General features: G+C 36.1%; 1 protein-coding gene across 1 annotated transcript in view; it reads left to right on the forward strand.

Moving 5' to 3' along the window:
- The first annotated feature begins 6,205 nt into the window (after window positions 1-6,205).
- LOC136828098 (probable transcriptional regulatory protein NAMH_0626) overlaps window positions 6,206-15,645 on the forward strand; it is a 54,239-nt gene continuing 44,799 nt past the window's right edge. The window contains exon 1 of the mRNA XM_067085889.1: window positions 6,206-6,256. Coding sequence (XP_066941990.1) covers window positions 6,221-6,256 — 36 coding nt within the window. The 5' untranslated portion in view covers window positions 6,206-6,220. The remainder of the gene's footprint in view (window positions 6,257-15,645) is intronic.

Raw genomic sequence — 15,645 nt, forward strand, 5'->3', positions numbered from 1 at the left:
TTTTTTAAACACTTTAGTTCGTTTCTTTTATCTGCAAACACTTTTGTTCATTGTTTTTTTATTAAAAAACACTATAGGTCATTGTTTTTTAATTTAAAAGATAGCACTTTAATTCATTGCTTTTATTAAATTTTTTTTTAGTTAATTCTTTTAATTAAAATGATTTTAGTTTATTGTTTTTATTAACAACCCACTTTAATTCATTTTTTGTTAACCCACTTTAGTTCATTGTTTTTTTAAAACAAAAGTTTAATTCATTGTTTTAATTAAAAACATTTCAGTTTGTTTTTATTAAACAACCCACTTTAATTTTTTGTAAACCCCACTTTATTTTTTTTAATTAAAAATGTCGAATTCGTTGTTTTATCATTCCAAATTTCCACTGGACATTTTTTTTTTTTTTTTGCTCTCGGGACCACTAAATAACCGGCTCTCAAGAATAGGGACCACTAGGTGAATTGGGCCAAAATAACCGGCTCTTAAGAATGGTAGTGGTTTCCTAAGGCGGAAGTTGACAGGAAATGTGGAGAACAATCCTGTTTTATTCTTGTCTTTTATTTCTGTGATTTCAAAAAGAACTTTTGTCTTTTTCCGTTTCCTGGATGTATTGTCTGAGACATTTTCCAAAAAGATAATATTATTATTATTATTATTATTATTATTATTATTATTATTATTATTATTATTATTATTATTATAAGATTATTATTATTAAAATTATTCAAGAACTACCCTAAAAGAGAGAGAGAGAGAGAGAGAGAGAGAGAGAGAGAGAGAGCATAACAAATTGATGTTATCTCACATTTAAAATAATAGAAATAACCCTAAAATAATAGATTATTATTATTATTATTATTATTATTATTATTATTATTATTATATTATTATTATTATTATTATTATTCATGAAGAACAACCTTAAAAAAATCAGAGAGAGAGAGAGAACAGAGAGAGAGAGAGAGAGAGAGAGAGAGAGAGAGAGAGAGAGAGAGAGAGAGGATAACATTACTGTTATTGTTATTATTAATATTTTCCAAAATATTCACTCGCATTCATAAGAACGGCCTTGAAAATTACCAACCCTAAAATAAGAGAGAGAGAGAGAGAGAGAGAGAGAGAGAGAGAGAGAGAGAGAGAGAGAGAGAGAGAGGGATAACACTACCGTTATTATCATTAATATTTTCCAAAATATTCACTCGCATTCATAAGAACAGCCTTGAAAATTACCAACCCTAAAATAAGCGAGAGAGCATAACAATCACATAACCCAATAAATCGAGATAAGTATGTGCCAAGTAGACGAATTTATTCACATAATAAAATCGCCCAGGAAAAGTAGGGCGACTGAACAAGGCGCCTACAAGTCGCCCTGAAAGTTGTATGACAGCTTCTGAAAAGAACAGTTATTGGATTAGCCTGAGTTCAAAGGTACAGGATAAGTCTGTATTGCCTTTATTTGGCTTGAGTGATTACTTAATTTTTTTTTTTTTTTTTTTTTGTATTTTAAATTTTGTATTTTCGTATATCTGTTTTGTATTCTGTGCGTTAATCTTGTGTATACTATTGGCAGATGAATTACTTACTGTCTTGTTTTATTTATTATGTGAATGTTTTTGAATAATAATAATAATAATAATAATAATAATAATAATAATAATAATAATAATAATAATTATTATTATTATTATTATTATTATTATTATTATTATTATTATTATTATTATTATTATTATTATTATTATTATTATTATTATAATGATAAAATACTTTACATTCCAAGCCCTTTTATGAAACCTCAAAACATCAACAATTTATTTTATATATAAAACTTTAAACTTTCTGCATCAATCTCTCTCTCTCTCTCTCTCTCTCTCTCTCTCTCTCTCTCTCTCTCTCTCTCTCTCTCTCTAATAAATCACCCAGCACTTAATTTCTGAGAAAACGGCGGAACACTTAAGAGAATCAAATGAACTCCTCTAGTTAACCACCTGGTGCATACTCTCGTGCGACGGAATAAATATTTCCGCGAGAAATTATTTATTTTACCGGTTATATCCGTCACTGGCAGACGTCTGCCGTGAAAATAGAAAAGGATTGATCGTGTGACTGCGTCAGATTGATGTTATGTAGATGCTGAGTCTGAGAATTCCCAAGAGGTGGCAATTTTTTTTTTTCTTTTTCAAAAGCAGGAAGCATTACAATGCGCTGAAATGATGGCCCGCTTTGTTGGAAATTTTAAAATGTTAGAATTTGTCTTTTTGATGATGCGGGTGACGGTTTTACAGACCGTTATAACACGGATACACCTACATAAATATATATGTATATATGTAATATATATGTATGTATGTATGTATATGTATCTATGTATGTACACACAAACGTATATATATATATATATATATATATATATATATATATATATATATATATATATATATATATATATATATATATATATATATATATAATGTAGAATCTACTGGTCAGGTCGGCAGCGCGACCTCCTTGTGATTATGATGACACGGGTTCGTTTCCCATGACCGGACATCCAAGCCACTTCAATTTCTTGCACTTGGATATTTGCGGCTTTGTAGTGACAAGCATATCCAAAAAGCGCGAAGAATAATTCAAAGAAGTTAAGAGGGCATTGTGGCTATTACAATTACATATATGTATATATATATATATATATATATATATATATATATATATATATATATATATATATATATATATATATATTTAATAACTAATTTTTCCCCTCTATATTTCCTATTATATATTTTAACTTATATTCATATTCTTTGAATTTTGAGTCAATATATATATTATATATTGTTTCATATGAATATTTAATAACTAATTTTTCTTCTTTTCCTATTATCTTTTTAAATATATATAAATGCCCCTTTTGGCTTGTTTATATGAATAGGGTTTATCTTCTGAAAAATATATATATATATATATATATATATATATATATATATATATATATATAAATGAATATATATTATATATATATATATATATATAAATGAATATATATATATATATATATATATATATATATGTATATAATATATATGTATGTATAATGTGTGCTTGTATTTATGTCTCAGCCAATAAATCGTCTCGAAAAGAGGGACTTCCATTAATGACCTATTTATCCTCTTTTAATAATAATAATAATAATAATAATAATAATTAATAATATTATTATTATTATTATTATTATTATTATTATTATTATTATTATTATTATTATTATTAGTGCATGGGAAGAGGGACTGATAAAAGTAGACGAAGACCCAGAAATATACAGACAGGAGAATGAAAAACAGAACAGAGCACTGACACAACAAACCAATGCACGGACAGTACTGTACATGAGACAGACAAAGAACTGGCCAGCTATGAAACATGGCAATGGCTACAGAGGGGAGAACTCAAGAAGGAAACAGAAGGAATGCTAACAGCGGCACAAGATCAGGCCCTAAGAACCAGGTATGTCCAGAGAACAATAGATGGAAATAACATCTCACCCATATGCAGGAAGTGCGATACGAAAGACGAGACCATAAACCACTTAGCAAGCGAATGTCTTGGCGCTGGCACAGACCCAGTGCAAAAAGAGGCATGATTCAGTAGCAAAAGCCCTCCACTGGAGCCTGTGCAAGAAACACCAGCTGGTGGCACGAACACCAACCTGAGGGAGTGATAGAAAACGATCAGGCAAAGATCCTCTGGGGCTATGGTATCAGAACAAATAGGGTGACACGTGCCAATAGGCCAGAAGTGACGTTGACTGACAAAATCCAGAAGAAAGTATCAATCATTGATGTCGCAATACCATGGGACACCAGAGTAGATGAGAATGAGAGAAAATTGATAAGTATCAAGACCTGAAAATCGAAATAAGAAGGATATGGAATATGCCAGTGGAAATTGTACCCATAATCGTAGGAACACCAGGCACGATCCCAAGATCCCTGAAAAGGAATCTGGAAAAACTAGATGCCGAAGTAGCTCCAGGACTCGTGCAGAAAAGTGTGCTACTAGAAACAGCGCACATAGTGAGAAAAATGACGGCTTCCTAAGGAGGCAGGATGCAACCCGGAACCCCATTATTATTATTATGAAGCCTTAGCATAGCATTAAACGACATTACAACAAGAACAGTTGTCAAATTCCGTTTTATTCCATGACTATAAAACAATTTCACAAAACAAGGAACAGCCAAGGGTACGTCGTAAATACCAAAAACAGCGTATTATTTGTGTCCTTGCGCTAAACTTAACATTATTATGCGATCCCATTTTCAAGGGCATGTTTGGAGGTTAAAATCTAGTATTTTTGTAGCGCCCTCTTTGCGCAAGATCCATAATTCTTTTGTACGTAATGTGCATATTTGATTTTTAATTTGGTATTCCGTTGCATGCGTCTTTTGCGTAATTATTATTTGCGTAGTTATTATTTGCTAATTTCATTCGTTTTTTATATTTGTATCGTATATTCTTTGTGTACATTTTCGTAAAATTTTATTTGCCTAAATCTTTGTGGATATTTATACATTTAATTGCCGTATTTCGCAACTTTATAATTTATCATTATTGGTTGTACAGTTGCTGTTTTTATTACTACGTGTAAAAGTTGCATATTTATATTATTTTCCATATATTTAATTATTTTCCATATATTTCATTTCAGTAATGCACAAATTTGTCATATTTTATGTCATTCTGAAAACCCGAGTAGGAAGAAAAAAAAAAGGTCACCAGGCTAGTACTGACGTCTTAAAACCAGGTCACTTAACCGGTACCACATAAGTCTAGGCCAACGGTCTGGGCTTTGAAAGGCAATCAGTTGGCGGGAAGGGGAAAAGGGGTGGGGGAGGGGGGGAGGGTGTTGGTGTTGGTCCTGGTCTAGGGGTGGTGTGAAACCCAGGGAGGCGGGACTGATCAGAACAGAATGCTAAATTCACTGTTTGCATAAACTGAATCATTCAACTTGTATCGTTTTTAAGAGTGAGCTGTGTCATCAGTTAAGAAAGTACATCAAGGCACGCTTATTTATCCAGTAGAGTGACCGGGCTCGTCATGCATTCCGGTCTCGTTCTCTGCATAACAAACAGAGAAAATAAAAAAAAGGAAAGAAAATAAATAATGAGAGTCACTGAGCATTCTGATTTGGATGGTCACTTATACACTGTTTAAGTGATGAAAATTGTTTCCTAGTGACTTGCAGTGCTAATTTTCTGTGCAAATGGGTTTTGCTGGCGAGTTAAATTAACTGTAGTGATGACAAACACATACACATACATGTATATATCTCAGTGACCTGCAGAACTAATTTCTGTGTAAATGTATTTTGCTAGTGAGTTAACAAGAATGGAAACATATAATTACAATAAATTCTCCATGAAAACTGGCGTATTCTTGATGTTCATCTTTAAATATATGCGAAAATCATCCACGGTTCCCTCCCGCGGATGTTACGGTCGCTAGGCCAGGCTTCTCTTGCTCGCTGGAACGCTGGGATGAGCACTCCGGTAAAAGGGCATGTTTCAATATTAGACATTCGATATATTTATAGCCCCTCCGGCATTCGAACTTTTTGCTTGCTGAATCTAGATCTAACTCGATTTTACCGAAAGGGTTTGACGGATGAACTTTGCAAGTGATTGTTATGGGAACATTCTAGGCCTTCATTATTGAAATTGAGATATAAACAGCCTTATCTCATTAGTGAATTAGCAAGCCGTTGAAAATGGTGGCAGTCTCTTACTTTCGTTAGCAAGAGCAGGTGGATGACACTAAAAATATGCGAGGTGCAAGTCGTTGTTTTTATGGCACAAACAGGTAGTGACAAATTTGGAAGCTACTTTACGAGCATGGCTATAGGCTTTCTATAGGATTGATAAAATTTGCAAGCCATTGTATGGTAATGTTTTCTGCTTTCGTGAACGAGGCTGACGCAGCTCGATAGGACTAATAGGAACTTAAAAGAACTCGACAATGGCCAACGAAAATTTAAAAGGTAGTACGATAGTGTGTTCGTCCTTATTGAACAAGATGAAGACAAAGCGATGCACGGCGAGCGTATGTGTTTTATAAACATTCCTCTGGAGCGAACGCACTGCCCTTGAATCCGAGATCTTTACCGCAAAACAGGTGACAGCCGCTGATCTACATCCCTCCTCCCCGCCCTTTTGCGAAAAATGACTCATTTTGGAGTGTTGCGTCATTTCCTATGGGTAAGCAGGTAATGAAGGTCTCTGTACAGACTCCCAGTGACAAAACGTTGATCAATATAATCAATTCTAGGTAATTTTTTTTTAAATAAGTCTAGGTTAAGCGATATGTTGTATGCTTCTTCTGCTAGATATTCTTCAGAGAGCAGGTCGAAGCTAACAGTTAAAAACCGAAGTTTCCCGTATTGTGGCGGGACATATGTTGCCGTCATTCTTTTTCCCCTCCTGTTGGGCGGATTCAAGTTTACGGTACTATAATGCATCAGTTGTTGTATGAAACCTGAATGGTCAGTTCCTTTTGACAGAGGGAAAAACCAAAATGATACCATTGTGCAGCCAGCTAGCATACAGTAGGTCTAGTGAATTTGCACCAGATGTATATTATATTCATGTAAAATAATGAACAGTAACAAAATCCTTAGCTGAATTCTGTTGTTACTTTTTATGACTAAAACGCCTGCTCAGCTCTTTATTTATTTATTTATTTATTTATTTATTTATTATTGTGTGTGTGTGTCTGTGTGAGATGCAGCGATCGAGATGTTATGCTCTGCACTAGAGATGTATCGTATGCTTCCTCCCTTGATTATGCCCGTGGCAAAGATGGAAGTACGGAAGCCCTATAGTCGTGTATGCTTTCAACACACACAGGCAAAGATTGGTAACAATGATTTAGTTATATGTGCTTCTCTCTCATAAGAGAGAGAGAGAGAGAGAGAGAGAAACCTGTACATATAATTGCCACTTGAGTGAATTATAATGCTGGACAAGAGAAAAAATTACAATTACAACCTTCAAAATTCCCGTGTGAAATCAGTTACTTGAATGCTGTAACGGAAAATAATTCTTTATTTAACTTGCAACGTGAATTGCACGTGCATCATTCAGACGGTGACAATACAATATCAACACTTTAAAATAAATTCTGCAAACGGAATCAAGGGAGTTCAGAAACAAGTACTTGCAACAAGGATACCATTATCAAGTGAACAAAATTTTAGGCGATATTCGACTGGTTCCGTCAAGGGGAAAAAGTGAAAGGAAAAGCTTCTTCGCGTACGAGAACAATACCTCTGGCAAGGACGGAAATGTCCCCACAGACAGAAAACAAGGGGGGGAACTTATTGAAGAACAATGACCACGCGGCAACAAAAGAACACTCCTGGCTACTGCATCCGGCCAGGTAGTAGTAGTCCCAGACAGTTTTACAGTTTTATATCGTTGCTTATGTCGCTGTTTCAAGACCTCGCTGTGGTCGCAAAATGTATGATTTGCTGGCGAGGAAAATAGCAAGGTTTCAAGCTCAAGTGCTTTGAAGATCAAGAGTTACGGCCCACCCATGAGACGGGAGGTTGTAGTGGGTACACTAGACGGGTTGCTTTGAAGGTCAAATGATGTTGGTGGTTGATTAAACCGGCCTAATGCTTGCACGGGCTCTTGGTCAAAGTTACGCCCTCCATACACTAGACCGATGCAAAGCGCAAGGTAAGCCGCAAGAGTTGGCGGTTTGAACATCCAAGCTATGGCCCCGAAGGAGGTAACAAGTAGTCATAATAACGCTAAAAAGATGCGCGCCAAAGAGGGAGAGAGGAAACGGCTTTGGCGGATTGTGGAAGATGGCGTCTATCCAAGAACCCAGTCACAATCGTACACCATTTACAGCGCCTGATTCCACTCATGACAGTCACGTGAATGGGTCATGATTCTCATTTCTGTAGAGTATGGGGATCGATGATTTTTTGATGAGATAATAGGGCGAGATTCGCTGTCTCCGAGCGCAGAGGCTTCGAGAAAACGGGGTTGAGTGAGAGATAATGCATTCTCGTTGCATGACGAGGATGGCAAACCTCTCGAACCGGTTAAATCCGGATCGTTCGTAATTGAATATCGTTCCTGTTCGATACGATTCGTTGCGTTGCTCTTTATATATATGGTGGTGTTTATTTATATTTTCATTTATCTGTTTTGAATGTTGTGTTGTAATTAATTCACTGTGTTTTCAAATATATAATAGAGGAATGTGGTTTTTTTGCATCAGAAATTGAACGAAAACGTTGCGCTGTAACTGAAAATATGCATTTTACGCCAGTTCATGCTTAAAACTCCTCAGGGAAAATGCATTCTCGTTTATCTGAATCAAATTTCCCTTTCACTGTCTCCTCTTCTCTTTCTAAGCTACTGTCACTTTTCAGAGAGAGAGAGAGAGAGAGAGAGAGAGAGAGAGAGAGAGAGAGAGAGAGAGAGAGAGAGTGGAGTTTCGAAGGACCATTACGCTGCATGTTAGAGATAACTACGGGGTTGTCCCGCCGTTAAAAAAAAAAAAAAACCGGTGATAACATATTAGGTAGACATTCCTGCAGTCCTTGAGATATTCACCTTTTGTTCTTATAATGATTACTGCCACTATCATTATAATTATTAATATTATTATTAAAATTATTATAACTGAGTATAAGATGAGACACTTTTCTTGTGTATTAAATCTCAGTGTACCTTTAGGAATGAGCTAAAATTCTTTAAACCGTACAAGGACTTTTGTCATCGTCAGAGGGAACTAGATTTAAGTTTGCAAGAACAGATTATTTATTATCAGGTTCCTGCTCGGTGTTCTGAGTACTTGATCATTCTGGTTTGTTGTGGTTTATGATCATTGCTGCTCATTGACGTATTAACACCTACCCCACCCCCTTCTCTCTCTTCCCCATACCTCTCACTAACACCCCGTGGGCAGCATAATGAACATCACAACCATGGCAAACCAGAATGATCAGGCTAGACGAATCAAAAAGGAACTTGATGTCAGGTATATGCAGGTCCTGGGTACATGTCATCTAGTACCCACACTTACGAATGACGCCATTTCACCGGCCCCCCCAATTGGAGCGCAGAATTGACGGCGTGTCCACGCCAGAAGACCACAAGGAGCTCCCTGATACAAAGAATATTTCTCGGTAAATTGTTGACCTAATTCCATTCCTCCTGACGCAGAGGACAATAGTCCTTGTCAGGCTCGAGAGGTTTTGAAGGGCATTTCCAACAGTATAGCAGGATTTAATACACAAGATAATGGTTCCATTTTATAATTTTTTAAAGAAACTGACTGTTCTTAACAGCCTTCATCAGTATTATCATCACTGGGAACGATAAACACAAACCTCCTTCTAGGAGATCTGAACCGCTGACCAGTAGTTTGCTAGGCCGATAATGTGTCTACTCAACCAAAGGGGGCCATATTGTGTTCCAGTATTTTATGCCCCCTGTGGCTGAGTACACACAGTATCGGCCTGCAGTTTGCTAGGCCGATACTGTATCTATTCAACCACAGGGGGCATTTTTTGTTCTATTTTATGCCCCCTTTGGTTGAGTAGATACAGTATCGGCCTGCAGTTTGCTAGGCCGATACTGTATCTATTCAACCACAGGGAGCCAATTTTGTTCTACTATTTTATGCCCCCTGTGGTTGAGTAGATATAGTATCGGCCTGCAGTTTGCTAGGCCGATACTGTATCTACTCAACCACAGGGGCATTTTTGCCGCACTATTTTATGCCCCTGTGGTTGAGTAGATATAGCATCGGCCTGCAGTTTGCTAGGCCCATACTGTATCTACTCAACCACAGGGGCATTTTTGTTCACTATTTTTATGCCTGTGGTTGAGTAGATATAGTATCGGCCTGCAGTTTGCTAGGCCGATACTGTATCTACTCAACCACAGGGGGCATTTTTTGCCGCACTATTTTATGCCCCCTGTGGTTGAGTAGATATAGTATCGGCCTGCAGTTTGCTAGGCCGATACTGTATCTACTCAACCACAGAGGGCATATTTTGCCGCACTATTTTATGCCCCCTGTGGTTGAGTAGATATAGTATCGGCCTGCAGTTTGCTAGGCCGTTATTATATCTTCTCAACCATAGGGGGCCATAAAACAGTGGAACAAAATATGCTACTTCATATCCTTTTGAATCAAGACAGATATCCTGCACCAGTGGCTACGGTTTTACCCACCGCCTGCATCCTGGGAAATCATAGGTCGTCGGTTCAAATTCCTAAAAGGGAGGTTTCATTATAGCAAATTCCCAGCCGATTTGCCTTCCTAGAATGTAGGATTTGAAGTTGCAGTGTTAATAGTAGAAGAAGAGCGATTATTATTATTATTATTATTATTATTATTATTATTATTATTATTATTATTATTATTATTATTATTATTATTAAAGGATATAAATTTTCCTTGTCATGAAATATTATTATTATTATTATTATTATTATTATTATTATTATTATTATTATTATTATTATTATTATTATTATTATTATTATATTGTTGTTGTTATTATTATTCGTTAAGGCAATAATAACAATAGTAGTAGTAGAAATAGTAATTATTATTATTATGGACTGATTAAGACAAGATGGGTAGCCCAAATCAAGACAATGGTGTCAAGAAAAACCATTTTGTTTAAGGGTTAGACATTTTGTTACCATTCACAGCTTGTCTTTGGACATTTTCTTAAGAGTTCAGCATTTCGTTCGATATTTTCTGTTTGGTATTATTTACACTTTAAGAACATTAACTAACTTTTATTGTATGTTTTTTATTTCCAAGTAAATCCTAAAATACAGATTTTAAGGTAAAAAGTTATTTGAAAACTGGCCAAGCTTTCACATTATTATTATTATTATTATTATTATTATTATTATTATTATTATTATTATTATTATTATTATTATTATTATTATTATTATTAATCTAACGACGCCACTGAGTTTCATTTTCAAGTGAAGATTAGATAAGGTACAATGAAAGGAGTTGAACAGCCAGGTAGGATGAGAGAAAAAGAACAGATTGAAATTAAAAGGGTAGAAAGTAACTCAGCTGGGATTAAGTGTTCAATTAACCGAGTACTCAGTAAGCTAATCAAACACCATTCAGTTAACCAGTTACCTGGTGAGTCAGTCAAGTACCTTTTCAATTAAGCAATTTACAGTGAGTCCCTTTATTAATCTTTCTATTAACCAAGTACTCAAAGAGCTAATTAAGTTACCTTTTCATTAACCAAGTACTCAGTGAGTTATTTAGTGAACCATGTGGTCACTGAGTAAATCAAGTAAAGCTTTTATTAAGCAAGTACTTAGTAAGTTAATCAAGCAAGCTTTCGATTAACCAAGCACCTAGTGGGCCAGTCAAAGATACGTTCAATTAACCAAGTGTCAAGTGAGTTAATCAAGTAATCTTTCAGTTCACAAAGTACGCAGAGTTTCAACCAAGTACTTTTTCAGGTAACTATTTCAGTTAACCAAGTACCTTTTCAGCTAACCAAGTAAATTCCCGTTCAGTCAGACATTTACCTTTTCAATTAACCAAGCGCCCTTTCAATTAACCAAGTAAATTCCCTTTCATTCAACCATTTACCTTTTCAATTAACCAAGCGCCCTTTAAATTAACCAAGTAAATTCCCTTTCATTCATCATTTACCTTTTCAATTAACCAAGTAAATCCCCTTTCAGTCAACCATTTACCTTTTCAATTAACCAAGCGCCCTTTCACTTAACCAAGTAAATTCCCGTTCAGTCAACCATTTATCTTTTCAATTAACCAAGTGTCCTTTCAATTAACGAAGTATCCAGCGAGTTACCAGATCAGTGCTCTCATTGATCTGACCTCATGGTAGGACTAAAAAGTGAGTCTAATTCAGTATAAAATGGTTTTTAATCAATTAGATAAAGTTGTAATAAATTTATTATGTAGTTTCACAATAACACCGTAGTCTTTGTACTTTTCTAAGACTAGTATAATATGAAATCTTCCTTGGATGCGAATTATTCAGTTGAAATTGTGACAATTTTATTATGTTGATAATTATTAACATGATTTTCAATGAGCTTTAGCAATGAAGTGCTGCAGAATGACTGGAAATCAAAACTGCTTTCATAAGACGTTGCCACAATTGCAGTCAGTTAGCTAACAGTGCCAGAAATTAATTCAGTGAAATGTTAGTGGGTGGTTTAGATAAGGCTGGCTTATGTCGGCCCATGCCTAAAGACCGCCCGTGAGTGCGGTAGAATATTACAGGCATTAAGGAGCCTGGTGTGGACCTCTGGGCTGTCCATGAACGACTAGACGGCGATGGATTACGCATAAAAATGCTTCTAAACGTATTGCAGACGATTGGGATTACGAAAGCGATTGAGGTTAGGTCTAATGATTAAGAAATTTAGGACATAGGTCTAATAAGTCAGACACGTTAACACGAAAAGGATATTCTTCCTTTTAACTGATAGGAATTTGGCGCGTAATTTGCACAATATACATGCTCATCGTATAACTGTCTTATGTAAGAGAGAGAGAGAGAGAGGAGCCCCATAGGCATCGTGCGAAACTCCAAGTCACCCTTGATCACTTAATGGCGAAACGCGAAAAAAATAATAAAATAACAAAACAGATGAGAGAAAGAATGTGCAACTCACCTCGGCCACGTTTGCAAAGCTGACCTAGCGCATTGGTAAAAGTGCCCAGTCGATCTAGGTGAAAATGCCTCGAGAACAGTTTAAGTTTCTATCCTCCCTCACTTAACGATAAACCGTGGATTAGTCGACTCTGCGAAGGAAGAAAGATTCGGGTCCGTTTTCTAGAGCAAATCCAAATGTGCTTTATTCAATAATTTTGTCGAGAACCTAAGCCAAATCAAAAAGAAATGTTTATCTACAAAAATGGGAATTTATTCAATAATTATTATAAGTTCAAACTTCAATCTCTCTCAGTCAGAAACCCTGGATCGAGCCTATGAGGGAGAGACGACCTGGGTCTATTTCTAGAACAACTCTCAAGCGCTTTTTGCTAAACTAAGCAGTGTAGTACTACCTATGTTGTTAGTCTGTTGTAGTGGCTCGCGAAATGGTGGTAGAAAACCTTCTAGAGCCCCGTCATCTAAACTACAGATAGTTAAGATTCTCCTCCCTTCTTTCATCGATATATTTAGACGTAGAAAAGAGAAATTATCGGGAACTTCCCGCTACATTTGCATGCAATCGAGGATGAAGCACAGGCACTCGACTAGGTGTACTCCAAGGCCGGGCAGGCGTTGTTGTTCCCCCATTGGCCGAAGAGAAAGGGGGAAGAAAAAATAAATAAAAAAAGAGAGAGAGGGAGAGAGAAAGAGAAAAAAAGACTAGTTTTAAACTGATAAAACTGGTTTTAACCGCGGAGGTGACATTGGGCGTTTGGCGTAGACGCCAGCTATAAAGCCTTCTATTATTTTATCTTCAGATTCATTTCTTAAAAAAACTGTATTGCAGCGATAGACCTAAAAATGCATTGCAGTTACGTAAGTGAAGGAACAATCCATTTTAGGTTATTAGTATGCAATATATTTGATCGTAAGCATAAAATACACCGTTGTTTGGCGGAGGGAAACTGAGATAATTGACTCATTCTCGTGTAAAGTTGACAAAATTGCCTCAATTCAATATCAGGCATGCCACTCCACCCCCACTTGAAATCTTGCTTGAAGGACTTCAAACAGGCAACTCTCGTCCCCGTCTGTACCGTGCCAAAGTCTGTGTTACCGTAAACAGTTACATGTGAATCCTTGACAGTCGTGATATTTAGAGTTTTTCTTCAAAGAGCAGCATTACGGAAAGATTGAGACTGTTAACCTAGACTTATCATATCTATGCGCTCTGTAGCCTCTACCAGCGACGTGGCCTTGAATATGAGGTGGTAATGAATGCAAATGATGCACCTTTTTTGTAGTTATTGTCTTACCAGTTGAGAAGTGAAGTTTTGTTAGCCTAGATACCTGTGCTAGCCGTAGGGCGCATCTGGAACTTACCGGTAAGATTATAAGTTCATGGGGGATAAGACTGTCGCTTACGCCTCATGAATCTGTGTATACGATGAACATTTCGTATAAAAGCACTTTATGTTATCTGCATGCGTACGATTTTATTTTTTTTTAATTGTACGACTTTGAAAAGTTAATCATCACGCGAAACGTGTAAAAATACACAGATCAGCAGAGAAGATAGTCTTAGTACTACATGTTTGACATGTCATTTTTTACCTCCTACCCTAGACTCAACTCCAGTGGGAAGTGTCCTGTCATTTTTATTTATTGTTTTTTGGGGGGGGGTTTCCTGGTACTCGTTTCATACAAGCCTTCCAGCCAGTGCTTCAGAAGTCGGTGGTACTGGTAGGAAGTTTCAGAGAGACAGGGAGCCACTTTGATTATGTATATAAAATATATGTATTTATGAGTGTGTACTTCTCTTAGCTCCGTTTATTACTTATGAACATCCAATTCTGTACAAGCATGCCTACCGAGAACATGATTTTTTTTTAGGGTCTTACATTTGGATCTGCTCACAAGACCAGTAGATAAATAACAAAAACATAGGTGTTCCCCAAAGATTGACGAAATGAACGCACTAGTCAAGGTCTGTTGAAATGATTCAGTTGTTATGATGATTCCTACAGAAACCTGCTGTGGCTGCATTTTGAAACTAACATTCCAGTCTGTTTGATTTGCGCACATGGACATATCAATACTGGTTTTTTATCAAGGTTGGGAGATCGTTGCTTGTCAGGCTGGTAATCTTATAGGTCTAAAGATCCAGTACATGGAAGTGAAGAAGAGGATGAAGAAGATAATGATGGTCTAGCAACTACAGATTCTTCAACAACCGTATTAAAGGGATATGAAATAGGAGAAACAGAAAAGGAGGATAACTAGACCATATGTGTGCTACAGAGTTCAACCTTCGTGAAAAATTAAAAAAAGAGAAAAAATTAAGCAGAAAAGAAAATAAAAATGTCGGTGAGTTAAAGACTCAAGTTCTCGTCCAAGATTATAGAAAACGAGGACAAGGTGGAAGAAAACAAAGAAGCGTCATCAATCTTGACAAAAAATCAGAAAAAAAGGTGGAATGTTCCGCAGGTCTTAGTGTTTTGATCAAGAAAAACACTGCTTTATTACCCGAAGGCGGTTCCCTCACGTTTCCCGAAGAGGATTATCAGTCCGTGTAACCCCATTTCAGCGTTATCCTGGAGTCTAATATTTAGAGCTCACCTTGGATACGGACTTGTCTATCCAGTTCTTGCTCTGCCGTGATGTGAGACTTTTGTCGCAGTGAAAAACCTTCCTAAGTTTTGCAGTTTATTCTTTCTGTTCTGCATTACCAAGTTCAAGTTCTTGTTCATGAGCACAGCAGTGGTTGGGAGTGTTTAATTCATGCTGATTTTTTATATGTATACAATTATAGTTTATATTCTCTTTTTTTAGTTTTTATATTTACTAAAAAAAATACGAGTTTCAAGATCTTGCTGCTGACCAAATTTTGTGTTGAGAATATGTTGTATACCATATTTTGTTTATGTTTTCTTATTTTATATT

Source organism: Macrobrachium rosenbergii, chromosome 1 (assembly GCF_040412425.1).
Source record: "Macrobrachium rosenbergii isolate ZJJX-2024 chromosome 1, ASM4041242v1, whole genome shotgun sequence".
Lineage (NCBI taxonomy): Eukaryota > Metazoa > Arthropoda > Malacostraca > Decapoda > Palaemonidae > Macrobrachium > Macrobrachium rosenbergii.